General features: G+C 40.0%; 1 protein-coding gene across 1 annotated transcript in view; it reads left to right on the forward strand.

Moving 5' to 3' along the window:
* Positions 1-4,796: 4,796 nt before the first annotated feature.
* Positions 4,797-15,367, forward strand: part of LOC105205322 (homeobox protein DLX-5) — a 36,608-nt gene continuing 26,037 nt past the window's right edge. The window contains exon 1 of the mRNA XM_026134598.2: positions 4,797-7,084. Coding sequence (XP_025990383.2) covers positions 6,313-7,084 — 772 coding nt within the window. The 5' untranslated portion in view covers positions 4,797-6,312. The remainder of the gene's footprint in view (positions 7,085-15,367) is intronic.

Here is a 15,367-nt window from a genome sequence, read left to right on the forward strand (position 1 = left end):
TACAAATAACACAATATCCAAACGGCAGAGAGTTCAAATAAATCATATAAATGATGTACAAATATCAAATTTAAATTACAATTTACAAACATAGTGACTTAATTACGATAATTTTTTTAATTATACATATGGTAATCAGTTCAAATGACAATACGCTTAACGACCTTATATATATCACAGCAGGCAGGTGATTTTGAATAGAAACATTAAGCTGCGTCCCACGAAATATTCAATGTATCGAGTATAAAACAAATATATGTTGAATATTCTATATTTTATTAAATCCTGAATTTTGCTATTAACGCGAAAAAACCATTAATTTTAAATGTATAATAATTTGCCTACTATTTTGAAGCAGCGAATATGCGGAATAATGTAATCACCAGATCTAATCCGTCCAAATAATGAGAAGCATTATATCGATTGTGCATTAAAAATAATTAACAATAATGAATTTGTGTGTAAAGAAAAAAGGAGTGAAATATTTAGGGTGAAGTTAATTGAATTTACAGGGTGTCTGTAAAGTTTGTCCTTTATTCTGTATATATTTCGGAAACGGTTCAAAATTATGAAAAACCACGAAATGGATGTTTGATCATTTCGAAAGGTTACTCGTTTAAAGAGCGAGGAGGGGAGAATGAGTAGCCCCTCGAAATGATCAAACACGTATTTCGCGGTTTTTCATAATTGTGAACCGTTTCTGAAATATAGAGGGTGAAGACAGACTTTGTAGATAACCTGTATTTCCAGGCAGCAAGGTTGATTGGCGTGCGGTTTGGTGTTCCTGTGGTATGCAAAGCCGCGGCGCACCGTACTGTTATTTGCGCAGAAAAATTCCATTTAAATTAAAATTGTCTGTCGAATTATTCACACGATTATTTCATACGAATATCTGTTATGTATTATCTCTTTCTGCCAAATTAATAACGTTAATCAATTTATTTTTGTTTTAAAAGCGGAAAAGCGTTTATGGAAATTATTATTAAATTTTTTTAATTTCTAAAAGCAATAAAATTATGATTTTAATAAGTTAGGAAAAAATGATTAAATCGCGGTTTTTTTCTATAATTTTTATAATTTATTTTAATTATAATTATTTATGCAGTAAATTATATAATTTTTTTCTTAGATAAAATTCTAAATATATGTAATAATAACGAATTAATTTATAAAAATAGTTTTGATTATCATATAAAATGAAAAAATATATATAAATTTCGTTTTTTTAATAATGCTCTTATTAATTTCTTTAAATAACTAACATAATAATATCGACCATTTAAATTATTAAAAAAAGAAAATATATAACTCGTACATAACAATTAAAATTTACTACTAGTAATGTGCATTTATAAACTTGTAAATCAGATTGAAGCGAATTTTATTAGAAATTAATAATTAACATTATTTTCTATTTCAAAACGTTGTTTCAATCGAATAAAATCGATTGTTATATTAAGCGTTGACAAGTCCAACAAAAAAGTGAAGCATCCAATATAGCTTCTTTATCGAAATTACTTTGAAATTCAAAGAGAGGAATATAGTTATTTCACACAATTATTTCATATAACGTATTAAGTATTTCGTCGGTTTTGCTGACGGGCATACAACTTTGGTGTATGATGCAAAGTTATTGTGCGTTACGATGTATATAAGCCGTTGCGCATCACATTGTTATTCGAACACGGCGGAGTTCGAGTTGGCAGTGCCGTTTCACATTGTCTATCGAAGCGCGATTATTTCCCACAAACAAATGCATTGTGCAGTATCCGCGTATTGCACGATTAATACATTTCCACGAATAATGAAAATAAATTTAAAATAAATTTATAAACTTTTTTTATAGTATAGCCAATATAAATTTTATTTACATTACTTACGGAGCAAAGATTTTTACAAGTAAAAAGAAGGCACTTATATTCGGACCTGTAATAAAATATTATAATATTTCTGTCGGCGATAATGATTTCAATAACAATATTTATATATAAAACTGTTATATCAAACTTTAAATTTTTTCCTAAATGTAATTTGCTCGTTATTTTTGCGGATTGAGAGTACAGAATAATACATGAATCAAATAATAATTCAAGTAATGGAAAATTATGATAAAGATGTCGATCATTTATTGATTCATATGCTTCACTGGATTCGATCATTTATTAATACATTTATTTTATTGAATTTATATACGGCAAATATCTTACATATATGTCACACTGAAGCATTGCGATTACGTGTAATTAATAAACATAGTCGTTATTAAGCTCGCATTTGAATCTGCGTAGCATAAATTCGACGTTTGCGATTTATGCTGAAAGGCTCTCTGCCGTTTAAAATTTCGTTTTGTGTATCAATACGTGATTTATGTCGGGCAAATTAGAGAGTTTCCTACCTTTTTCACATTATTTTGACGTTCTCGTTACGGCATTCTGACACAGTGTACAATTACAACATGTCGCGTCGCGTAGATTAGATTAGTATCGAAAGTGCCATACAAAGTGAGTATACAATTATTTTATTGTGAGAATTAATAACGCAATTAATCGTGTTTTTGAAACTATTATATTACAAATATAAAAGGGAGGGGGGAAGGGGGAGGAATTTAAGAGCAGTCACGTCATGTTACATTGATGAATGACACATTACCTACATTTTATTTTACTAAAATAAACTTTGTTATTATTAAATATTTATAAATATCAAAAATATGATAAAGATATTTATAAAATAGATAATATATTATTTTATAAAAGTCTATAATTTTAGAGTAGATAAGCTTGAGAATACATTCCTGTAGTAAAAAATAAGTCAGCAAGTATTTAGCAATAGGAATTTGGCTATAATATGTGCTCATCATATTTTTCCAAATACAGTTGTTACAAATATAAGAAGATATTAAATTTCATCTTCCAATTATTACAATAAACGATTATTAGCTCAGTGATTAATAATTCCTAAAGATATCGACGATATTTCAATCTAATTAACACAAATTTTCGAAATTAAAATTGAAGTAACGATGTTTCTATTCGGAGATTACATTTAAATCAAAAGCTTAAAGCACGATTTAAGATATTTTTAAATTCGAGCATAAATTCTCTCTAGAAAGAGGGAATTATTATCCATAAAAAATAATTTATTTAAAAAATAGTTTTCTTATTCCCATTTTTATTCTAAATGAATCGATGGCGTGAAGTATACGTGTATAAATGTGTAATTAATAGAGAGCAATTTTAATTTTTGCACATGATTTATTTAATTCTTTTTTTAAGGAGAAATTAAATTAATCGATATTAATTATTTTATTTAAAATAATCATTATATCTGTATTTGAAAAATAAAATTTATCTCTATCTTGATCGAAATAATTATTTATTATTATTACTTTCAGATTTTATCTAAAAAAAAATTGTATGATTTTAATAAATTGAAAAGATTATATTAAACTGTCGCAAAAAATTTTGCAACTTAATCTTATTTTATTTTTTATCTTATTAAAATCTATTTAACATCCTAAATTTTAGGATGTAAAAAAAATAAGAAAGAATCAAATTCCATAAATATTTTTATATCTAAATGGAGATTAGCTTTATTTTTTAAATAAACATTAAATTTGAATGTTATCATGTTGACATATCATACTGGCATCAAATTTGAAAAATCAATTTAAAACAATTCTTATTAAATTAATACGCAGTATAGAAAAATTGCTAGATAACATTATTTTTTAAGATACAGAAACATTGCAATAAATAATTTTTAAAATTATAAATAAACAGTTAAAACAATTATTTATAAATAATTTTAAACAAATATTTTATTATATTTAAATTTAATGAAAATTTATTTTTGTTTTTTAAGTCAAAAATTTTTACATACATAATCTCAAGTTTTTTTTTTTTTTGAAAAATATTATAAGGTGAAAAAATTAACATTTTAATTAATATTCATACACATATGATTTTATTTCAAGAATTAATCATAAATCTAATCACGAACAAAATCTTGGGCTGTGTCTCCAGATAAACTTTCTTCTCAATTAAGTCGCGATTACAAATATGACTTAATGAATAAAAAAAAGTTGAATCTCAAGATCTATTTATTAGATCCTATTATATATTTGATAACTGGTTTCATCCAGGCTCTTAAGCAGAAACGCGGCTATCAATACGATCCTTAAATGTTCTCTCGCGGTGGATAAATTTGGCACAGTAAACTCGATCATAGCTTCTTCGCGAGCGCAGAAAAAGTGCTTCGTCCCTCGTTTGGTTAAGAGGAAAGATGTACGTTTTCTCGATGGGACGTGGAAAATGGCGGGTCGAGCTTGTCGACAGTCACCATTTTAAACCGGCTCGTATAAAAGGACGCGCCCGCGCATTTACGCGGTCGGACAGCCACCCCTACCGGGGTGGTGCGACTAATCGATCGGTAGTAAGGAACTTCCCGGTAAGAAATATCGACCCGCCCCCTCGAGAAGGATCTCTGGTTGGCGTGCATCTCGAAGGATAATTAGATGACGTTGGAAAACTTGGATAACAATGGAATAAAGAGCCCAGGATTATCGAATAACGGGCCATCGCGGCACGACTCTTGCAGATTTGGCGTTCTTGTCGAGATGAGATCGATAAATATTAATAAAAGTGCCGCCTCTTTTTTTTTACGGAATGTTCGCTTATACGTTTCGCTCGTACGTTTAAAATTAAAGAGGAATGCAATTGCTGTTCTTGCATTCTCTTCATGGTGTTCACGATAACATGACGGGGCGAACGAACGAAAACAGAGAGAGAAAGAGAGAGAGAGAGGAGAGAGCAGCAAGAATATTCTTCGTAATTAAGTCCCGCCGCTCTTCCTCAACTGGATGCGGCGCGGCGCCGTGGTGAGATGAGGACACGAGTCTACGGTAGCGCGAGAGCGAGAGAGAAAGAGAGAAAGAACTATAAGACAGCCCCCGCGGAGAACGTGGTAGGCGAAGAAACGCAAAGGAAGAAGCGGCGGAGCGAGCGAGCGAGAGGAGAAGGAGGCGAAAAAAGGAGGCACGACGATCGAGCAATAAATAATACAGGGAGGAAAAAGGCGATCGCCTGCAACATTCTGCTCAAATGTTAAATAGGTATCAATTTAACAGCGACCAATGCGCGCGCCCGTGGGCGTACAACGCCGCCGCGGGATTGGCCGGCCGCCCGACGGTGGGCAGGATCGGGCGATACGTACGTCGCGAGTAGGCAACGCGTCTCGCCGTCCTCTGGTAGGGATAAACCACCTGGTTTCGCCGGTACCCTCACAAACGTCCCGTCTCTCTCGACGCGACCGACCCGGATTTCACGCACTCGCCGACACTCTCCGGTCAAACCGAGGGGACCGAGTTTCAACGAAAACGGAGAACGGACCAGGGGATTTCCCTTCCGTTCGGGTAGTAAATCGCGCGAGATACCTGTTATGTTTTCGATCAAGTGCGAAATTCTTGGCGCCGTGCGTGGTTCTCGTCCGTGAAGTGTCTCACCCTGGAGAAGCTGCTCTCTTCTGGACTGCACCCGCCGCAAGCAGAAGGACCTGTCGAGAATCGTCCAGTTTAGTGTGATCGGAGTTTTTTCCGGGAGTCTCAAAGAATTTTTCCCAGCACAGCGGAACGTTTCCAACTGCAGGCGTTAAGTGATCAGTTCACTGTAGAGATATCTTTACAAAATGACGGAAAGACCAGCCTCGAAAGAGGCTCGATGGTCTCCGGTCTATCTTATCGAACAGAGACGTCATTCACGGATGGATTTTAGTTTTTGAAGACGGAAATTGGTGCATCGACAGATACGAAGTCGTTGCATATCAAGAAGAACCAATGGCTAATCGAGTCAACGAACGAAAGCAGTGGAATCCGTGTTGGACTGTTATATCTTAACTAGCTGAGAAAGAACAACGCGACGGAGGCAGTGAATTCGGAGGAAATAGATATCTGACCAAATCTCCGTCCGATGAACAAAAAGTACTAATAGCATCGTATAAACGCGTAGAAACAAAATGGCCGCTCAACGAGAAGTTTACGAGGTGGCCCGAGCTAAATCGTTCGTGCAAGAGGTATAAACGTTCGTTTTATCGAACGCGTGACGCGATCATAATCTAGTCCTTGACAAATTCTCTACGTATCAATCACCTCCATCAACTCCATTTCGCTCCTACTTGCTCGATCGTCCCACGCAGTCGCGATCGATGTCAATTCTCGAATCTCCGTAGACGCGTAACGACTCGATGAAGACGCCCGTTGTTTGAGTACCACCGTCTTCGATAATTAAAACCGAGTTCTCGCGGGGAGGAGGGATCATGTCCGAACACGGCGACAGCGACGTGGACGCGACGGAGGAGATCAACGTGGACGACTCGGATTCTCGGAGCTGCAGTCCGCGAAATTACGCGAGCCACGATGGCCGCCACGTGTCCCAGGAGACCTCCGAGTGCTCCACTTCGCCGCCTCCCAGTCAGACCAGCGCGAGGACGCTGGCGAATGACGCTCCTCGTAGCCATCCGTTCAGCATAAGCCGTCTGCTGGGCGAGAGCGGCGTCCAGAATCCCAAGAGTCCGTCCTCGGAAGAGCCGGACAGCGACAAGGAGAGGAAGTGGTCTTGGGAGGAGGGCAACAACAATAATAACAACAACAACAATAACAACAACAACCAGGCGTCCGCGGGTGGTCACGTTCTCGACGACGGCAGGCGGTCTTGGGGCCACGACGCCGAGGAGAAACTGTCGGAGAAGGACGACGACGACAGCACGCCCGACACTCGCGCCAACTCCTCCTCGTCCGTTCATTGCACGTCGGCAGCAGATCTCCTCGCCCCTTTCCGCGTCTTCCCCGCCGGTTTCATCTACACCGGCGGCGGCGTCATAAGGGTACCAGCGCATCGGCCACCGGGCGCGAACGGCGCGCCGGCCAGCGCTTTGCCCGCACAAGCGTTGATACCACCCTGGAGTTTGCAGGCCCTTCAGCACAGCCAGCAACAAGCCGCGGCGGCCGGCCTGCACAGAGCGAGCCTCCTGGCGAACCTCGCTGCGCACCCTCTCCAGGCGCATCCGCATCTCAAGGACAGATTGGCAGGTACGCGCGATTTAATATAAGTGAACAAGAGTAATTAGCTTAAAATGGATGGACTGCACAAAACGCGCTGATGATAAAATCTGAGAGCCGGCAGGTCATCTAGATTAAAAAAGTGCCTATGTGTCATGGTTGACCGTTCTGCCATATTATATTCTATCTCATTTAAATTATTGTTATTTAATCAGTTGGAAATGGACAACTGACGTGTACAGTCGAGATGTACAAAATCAAAATAGATCGAGTAATTTTTTTAGTTTATGATAAGGCTCTGATTGTTGCATTTAAATTGAGATATATGTGTCAACCCGTGTTTCACAATTGAAATACGTAGATTTTCTTACAATTTGGGAATTGGAAGTTGATCTCGCAGCAACAAGAGACTTATTTGAAACGAACAAAGTGTTATAAGCAGAGATTTTTTCTATTGCCGCTGAAGAAAATCTAAAGAGGACCGGAATGTACAAATGTGTTTAGTTGATATTATTGGAAGAATTGAAGATTACAAGTTTCACGCAAAAAAACCGGCATTTTATTCGATTCTCAATTATCGTCAATTACTATCAGTTTTTATATTTTAAATTATGAGTTTGTTGAGTAATTTGACTTTTGCTTAACCACATTAATGTTCACCGATATAACTTTGCTCCAATTTTCACCAATGTAACTTCGATCTCGGTTTAACTTTTTATCTTTTTCTAATTCTTTCTAGATTAAAAAAAAAATATAACAAGTCAAACCGAGATTGCAAAGTTAATCCACATTGGAAATAGACATAAATCTCATTTTACTAAGGAAGAAATTGATGTGTGGGAAAATATCACCGTAATCGAGACTTTGCTCCGAACCTTTCGCTGCTTCTTACGTCAAGCTGATGGTCAACTTGCTCACCGAGGCTTTAATGATGCTCTTCGATAATGCGCTTTTCTTCCTGAAAGAAATACGCTCATTGTCTCCGTTAATTACTCTCTCTCTCTCTCTTTTCTCAGGTTTGTACGATCAGATTAATGTTAGTGTTGATGTAAAGAACGAGGGGGCATTTTGTTCGTCAGATCGACGTACGTTTTGTTTTGAGAGTAGCGGCGGCTCCCAGAAAATGGAGTAAGACTCTCGGTGAATGCGCGTTGATCGTTATCGGCTACCACAGTGCTCGTTGTTACTGTTCCGTATTGTTATTTCTCGTTGCGTGAGTTGTATCTTGATTTTGGTGCGAGATGATATTGCCTTGAGTAAATAATGTTTTAAGCATTTTTCGCGGGCGGCGGGGGAAAACGGAAATTTAAGTATTTCATTCTACCTGGCTCTCGAACGCGCCGTGTAATTACGAAGCCGCGGGGGCACCTCGATGCGCACTGTACCGAGCGTTCGTTAATTTGTCACCGAGCGCGGCGACAGCGCGACGCTTTTTTAGAGTGAGGAGCTAACGCCTTAATTTCTAATTCCCTTTATTAAATTCTCAAGTTGGAGAATTTTGAAATGAAACAGCGTGCGCGCTCGAATGATTCACGTGCAAATTGATTTTTAACGACGCGTAATAAAAACAACATCGTGTGCAGTTATTTAAGTATCAGTTTCCCTGAATAATTAAATCGCATAACTATGTGTGCCGCGGCATATCCTGGAGAAAAAGAGGCGGAGATTAACTATTGAGCATTGTCTGAATATCTCACTTATATCACTCTCGCCGTCGTGAATACATTACTGGACCATCTCCGCAACGAGATAACGATCGAGTACGCGATACGTGTCCGTTCGAATTATACGTGTCTCCGCGTACTTGGCTAACACGTTGCAGAAGGAACAGATGATTCATGCAATTAGCGAGATTGTCAGATATTATTAATTCCGCGTTATTCCCCGACGGGGATTGGAGCGACGACCGGCCGCCGCTCGATAGAATCGAGTGACGAAATATAAAGCGACGAGAGAGCGACGAGTTCCCGGTTGGCATCGGCGATCACCGATGTCAATTCCTCTAATTGGGATGGGTATATCTTTAGACGACGACGACGACGACCGGGGCTAGGCGTGGGTCTCTACTTGGTGTCATTACTGCCGCCTCGCGACTGCTAACCGTATATAGAGGATATCAATTATGCATCAGTGGCGAATTATTCACTCGCGCCGTCGTCGCGATCAGACCGGTACGAAATCGTCGAAGACACCGAGTGACACTTTAATGTGCGGACAAGTCGAAGTCGTCACGTTACGTTACCTACGCTCTTACCTCGCTCGATAACCCTTTTTGTTCGCTCAATCTAAAGCGCTTAGCGATCTCTAATCGCTATTTTTATCACGGGGACAGAGAACTTTGAACCCAAAATTCTCGGGCGTTTCAAACCGCGGCGCAGCGCGGCGCGTTGGTGCGCGATAACAAGACTTTCGCGATAGCGAAAAGGGAGGGGGAGATTCCGTTTCGTTACAACTTATAAATGTGATTTAGCTCCGAAAAGAAACTTTACTTTTCTGTTATCCGGTGCCCTCTCATGTTTCGCACCGCGTGCCTTCGAGATATCTATAATTTACAAATGCAATTTGAACTCGCATACGTATATGTATATATATATCTGTCTCTCTTAGAAGGCATATAATTTTAATTTGCTTTAATCGGGAGAAATACAGTGCGGGAAAACATTGCCGCGCCAGGGGATCATTACCGGCGCGATCATTGCGCGCGCGGGGGGAAAAAAGGGACGTAAAAGTGTAAACGTTAAAATGCAGGTACGTGCAAAATACATAATTAGCGTCTACACCGGTGTGCATTCTCGAATACCGACTTTTTCGTGCGGGTAATGAAACCCGCTATTACTTGCGTGGCGTGAGTGAAATGTATTTATGCGTACGAGCAACATTACTCTCGCCCGATTATTTTGTTCGAAGCACGCTTAATGCCCCAAAGAGAAGAGCGCCAACACGCTAGGGCGCATTACGAAAGTAATCCTTCAAACGATCGTTTCCACGACGTTGTAACGACGCGAATGTTGACCGCGATACAAATACCCGCGGTGATACTCGCAAGGTGAGAGTAAAGACCAGTTGCGGAGGCACGTCGTGTCAAAAATTAATCACTCGTTACGTCATCCCGAGTTAATTCGCGTCGAGATTTGTGGTCGAGTTCGACGAAGCGCTTGGCAGAGGCCTGAAAGACGTCTTCTATAGAAACTCGTAATATATCATTAATATATTATTATACGGATAATATGATGCTCAATGTGATTTAATCGGTCTTCCCGGTGCAGGAGGAAACATCGCGAGCGATACGTAAGCGTTATAATTAACATAACATACAGTTTGAATAATTAAAACCCTCGCGACTGTTTTCGTCGCGATCATTTGAAACGAGGTGAAAATGTAAATCGCGTTTGCTGCCATTTATTTAGCGTATTACGCCGATCGGATTGGCATCGCGAAACATTAGCTGGATCGATCGCCGGGAGTGAGAGAGAGAGAGAGAGAGAGAGAGAGAGAGAGAGAGACGCGCGCTTTTAACTCACGTGAAATATATAAAAGCGCATAGCGTTCTGCTCGACGAGCGAACGCTAACTACCGGTTATTTGCTTTGTACCTCTTTACCTCGATTACGTCCCGCCACCTGTCACTTTGACATTGAAATGATACGCGGCGCTCGATGAGGGTTCGGAGAGGGAGCGACCGGAAACGCCGCGTTTCGCGAAGGCGCCGCGCCACGTAAATCCGAAACGATTGTAAACGGCAGACACACTAAGCTAATTGTCCCGGTTTACATCGATTGCATGGGATTGCATCTTGTTCTTGAACGACAGAGAGAAAGAGAGAGAAGAGAGAGAGGAGGTCTCAGCGGGAGAAACTCCGAAAACGCAAAGTCCGAAAGGTTTCTCCGATCAATTAGGCGCTAGGAAACTGGCGCTATAAAATTCGGACGTAACTATTATACACGAAACCGGGCTGCAATTTACGTTCAGAGAAATAATCTCGCCGATTTGACATAATGGTGCTCGCTCGGATCGCAAACCGAAACTCTTCGAGCCGTTTAGTCACTAGCGTAGCGCGCGAAGCGAAGCGAACGAGGGAGTCGCGTTATTACCTTCTACCGTTCTTCGAGTCCATCTGTTTTGACGTTAATTGATGACCGTGGTAGTGCATCGATCATTCATTTACAGCTCGATTTTTCCCGCTTGATCGCGACTGTAAGTTAATATCGAATACCACGGAGAGAATTTTCTTTTGAATCTTTTACCCTTAAGTCAACATGGGCTTTGAAGAATTTTACTATTATTATATTTTATTATTATTCTGTTTCAGTAAATTTTACTCCTTTCGTAAAATTTTAATTAAATTTAACGAAACTATTTTAAATTGTAAAATAAAATAAATTTTACTAAAATTATTATGATTATATTGTTCCATATTGTTTCACAATTTTGACAGTAAATTCTCTCCATGTACGTAATCGTTTATATGACAGTACATTTATAAAAATAATTCAGTTTGCATAAAAATAAGGACGCACTTGTTCTTCACGCAATTCTTATCAGAGTCGATTTTTTATTATTTTAGAGAGACGCGCTATTACGTTAGGTGTATCCCGTTAGGATTGTTTAACAAGAAACAAAGTTTATACAGCGTACGCTTTCGCAGTCGTGAATAATTAGTCAATTATGTAGATTAATAAAATAAATTATCATAATTATTGTGGAGATAACTATTGGCTCGAATTTGTGTCGACGCGACAGCTTTCTAGGAAAGAAATATTTCGGGCACACGAAAAGGGGAGTTGCATGCGGCGGCGCTACGCCAATGCAACCGGGCAGAATGCGCTCGTCGTTAAAAGTGGGTTCGAACGATTCTACGAATGCTCCGGAACCGGCGTCCACACTTTGCAATACTTCCCCCCGTGAATTGGCAGGAGAAATGCATTTCGAAAATTGCAATAGGTCAAATAGTCGTAAAGCATCGTAAAACTCGCAGCACAGTATTTCACAATGACTTCCTCAAGTTTTATTTTCGGTAAACTGTGCGATCCGGGATTAGTGCGAAATTTACCTCGGAACTGTTTTATATCGCCAATTAATCGGCGTGACATATCGAGATTTCTCGAAAAGAAATAGAATTATCTCACAGAAAGCTCCACTTTATTTTCGGTAAATCGACACTTTATTGACTAACAGTCAATTGAAACGGAAAGTTCGAGAGTAGGTCGCGACCATGTCGTGAAAACGGGATGTCAAGTGCCAAGAAGAGTGCAAAGATTAAGCTACAGTCGCCTATTAAAATTCATGTATTCGCCTGTTCGTTCCGCGCTGCGACGTATTAAATTCACCTCTCGCGCCACGTCGAAGAATACGCAAGAATACGTAATGAACGAGCGACCGTTTTTTCTCGACAGGTTTCAATATTTCGAGCTGAAAGGTATAATAGAGATAACGATTGACTCACGTTAAAATGACACCGGCGGCGGATGCGAACGGCGTAGCGACGGCGGCGGCGCTTCGACTATTGTCTCAATTGTTTGGCTCTCGGCCACTTGGACCGGTTTCTAATTGAACTCTTCAATTGTAGTACCACGCAACGCGCGCGGCGCAACCCAGAACGGGTCCGGTGGATCCTCGGGGCGATGCGAGTCTGCCGGGCCCGACCGGGCCGGGCCGGGCCCTCCGGGGGCGTCAGCTTCCCGCAACAGTAATTTTCTACAATGTCGCTCCTCGCGCGGAGGCATTCAATAATAATTAGACCTTCGCACTTTTACGTTCGCATATTACTCCTCTGATTTGCGCCCTTCTGGGAAACGGTTACGGCACAATGGCACGGGCGCGGCTCAGCACGAAACACACGTACCCGGCGATTCGTTAAGCGGCGTATTATTCCACTGCGAGAACCCGGGCAACCCGCCTCTCCTTACGTAACGTCGCGAGACGTCGCGGCGCGTACGAAAAAAGTAATCCTGCGATCCTGGCGATTGGCAGGGCAACCTGGGCGACCCGCGCGACTCGCCCCCGCCCCCGTCGGCGGGCGAGGAGAAAGCCACAGCGAGAACGCGCAACGGCTCGGAGGACTTTGGGAGGACCTATACCTGTATACGACCTGGCTCGTACGACGAGCGGTAACAAAAGGAAGATACGGAAACAGAACGGCGCAGTGTGTCGATGCGCCGTGGAGCGCCTCGGGTCGGAGATAAGCGGGTACCAGGAACAGAGAAAAAAGGCATCGCGTGACCGAAACCTGAAAACCAGAATCCGCCGATGCCGTTGCGGCGCGGCGCGGCGCCTTCTTGCCAATGAAATTGTCCAAATGTGTACGTATGTCCGTGCGGGCGAGAATGTATACGAATGATTAAGCGTGGCTATAGGTACGTATACAACCCGCAATTTGTAATATTTCAACGGCCCGGGGCCATATCGGTCCAACTCGAGCGTCTTCCTCGTTTTAAATGAAATATTAGAAATTACGGGGTAGTCACTTAACCGCTCGTACGTGCTCGTTTTGTTCCCGATTCGCCGGCAAATCCCGGTGGCCACGAACGGTAGCGGTAGGATACGTTATTACGAATTACGGTGAGAGAGAGGCGCCGCTGGCTACCGAATTGGAAAGATTTCGGTCGGATATATCTCGCGAAAGAGTTAGAGACTCCACCTCGCCAGGAATAGTAGGACTCAAGGTCGGGGCTACCGATCGCAAATCGAGAAACGAACGGGGTTCCTCATGCGCGGAATCGCCCCGTGCCGTCGCCACGCCGGTAGCTTACACGATTCTCTTCGAAAATTTCTTGCGTCAATATCCCATGAACGGCCGCGAGGCGGCAGCGCGCGCGCGGGAAAACGTTTCTCGGTATTCGGCGTAATTTTGCACTCGCGGAGCTCTGGTTACGCCGTGTTATTAGCGCTGTGTTAGACGCGCATTTCATTTTTCGGATCGTTCATAGCGGAAACATAAATGCGCGAGAGGCAATTGACCCGGTACGGTACTCGGTTCGTGACACGCCGCTCCCACATCGCTTCGTTCTACAACTTGTTCTATGATGCAGGCGTGTTGCAGATCGTTAAATACAGACGTATTTTTTCGGGAATGCAGCGTAGATGTAACCAAAGATCCCAATCTGATTATTGCTAATCAATAATTAATAATTCGATCATATTTATACTGTATATGTACGAATTTCACATTTTTGATGGTTGTTTTTTTTAGTTATACAAATGATTTCCAACTAGAAATATGCGAACTATTTGATTTGGATTTGAGTCTGATTCGAATCCAAACTATACGAAAATTTTGAATCTCTTTTGGAACAGAAATCACATATATTGACAATCTTATAAAAACGTTTAATTTTTTGTTCAATGTTTTCTTACTCCTTTCTTGCATTAGTCTAACCGATTCATTGGTGCTTGATTGTGTTTTTCATGGAATTTTGTGAAAAAAATCTGAAAAAATTGGTACACTCTTCCATCATTCCAGAATACGATCTCACAATTGTTTGATTCAAAACGTTTTTCATCTTTTTTGTACGTGCCTATCCAAATTTAAGGCAGAGTAATTCAAAATTGAAAATTCACTTGCAGCGGGATTCTGTAACTTTTAACGACAGTATCAGTATTATGTTGTCGTTACATGGACATGGTAAAAAAGCCACAATACTGTAACAATACCGATACTATCATTAAGAGTTATAAAATCCCGCTATTATATTATTACATTCTCAAATTCTCAATTGAACCATGGAGGGTTACAATAACTTTATATCGTATAATTAGTATCATTTTTCTTACAATGTAGAAATCTTTTATTATTATCTACAGATTAATATTCAACCTAATAATAATGTTGCTAATTATAAAAGTAATTATATCAACAATTCGATTTGATTTTATTTGGGTAAAATTTTGTCGATTTAATTCAATTTGAATTCGAATTCAGACAAAGAAATAAAATTCAGCTCGATTTGGTAAAGAAATTCGGAGATTTGCACATTATCTATTTTCAACACAGATAAATTTCTTTATTTTTTAAATTTAATTATTCTTAATAAGAAAGACGTGCTCTTTTCGATTGCTAATCCGAACGACAGACATTAATTTATTAAGCCAAAATTATTATAGCTGAATTGAATCATTTAAGAGAGATATTTAGTAAAAGTTAAGTAAAGATAATTTAAGTAAAAATGTTATCTAAAATAAATGTCTGTTATTTGAAAATTGACAGGCATTATTTAAATTTCTTTGAATTGTACTCTCTGAAGCGTGTATCGAAAATATTGGAGCAACGAAAAAGATTTAAAACTTTGCCTTCGAAGTAAGGGGAACACGTATTCGG

The sequence above is a fragment of the Solenopsis invicta genome, chromosome 10 (genome assembly GCF_016802725.1).
Source record: "Solenopsis invicta isolate M01_SB chromosome 10, UNIL_Sinv_3.0, whole genome shotgun sequence".
Classification (NCBI taxonomy): domain Eukaryota; kingdom Metazoa; phylum Arthropoda; class Insecta; order Hymenoptera; family Formicidae; genus Solenopsis; species Solenopsis invicta.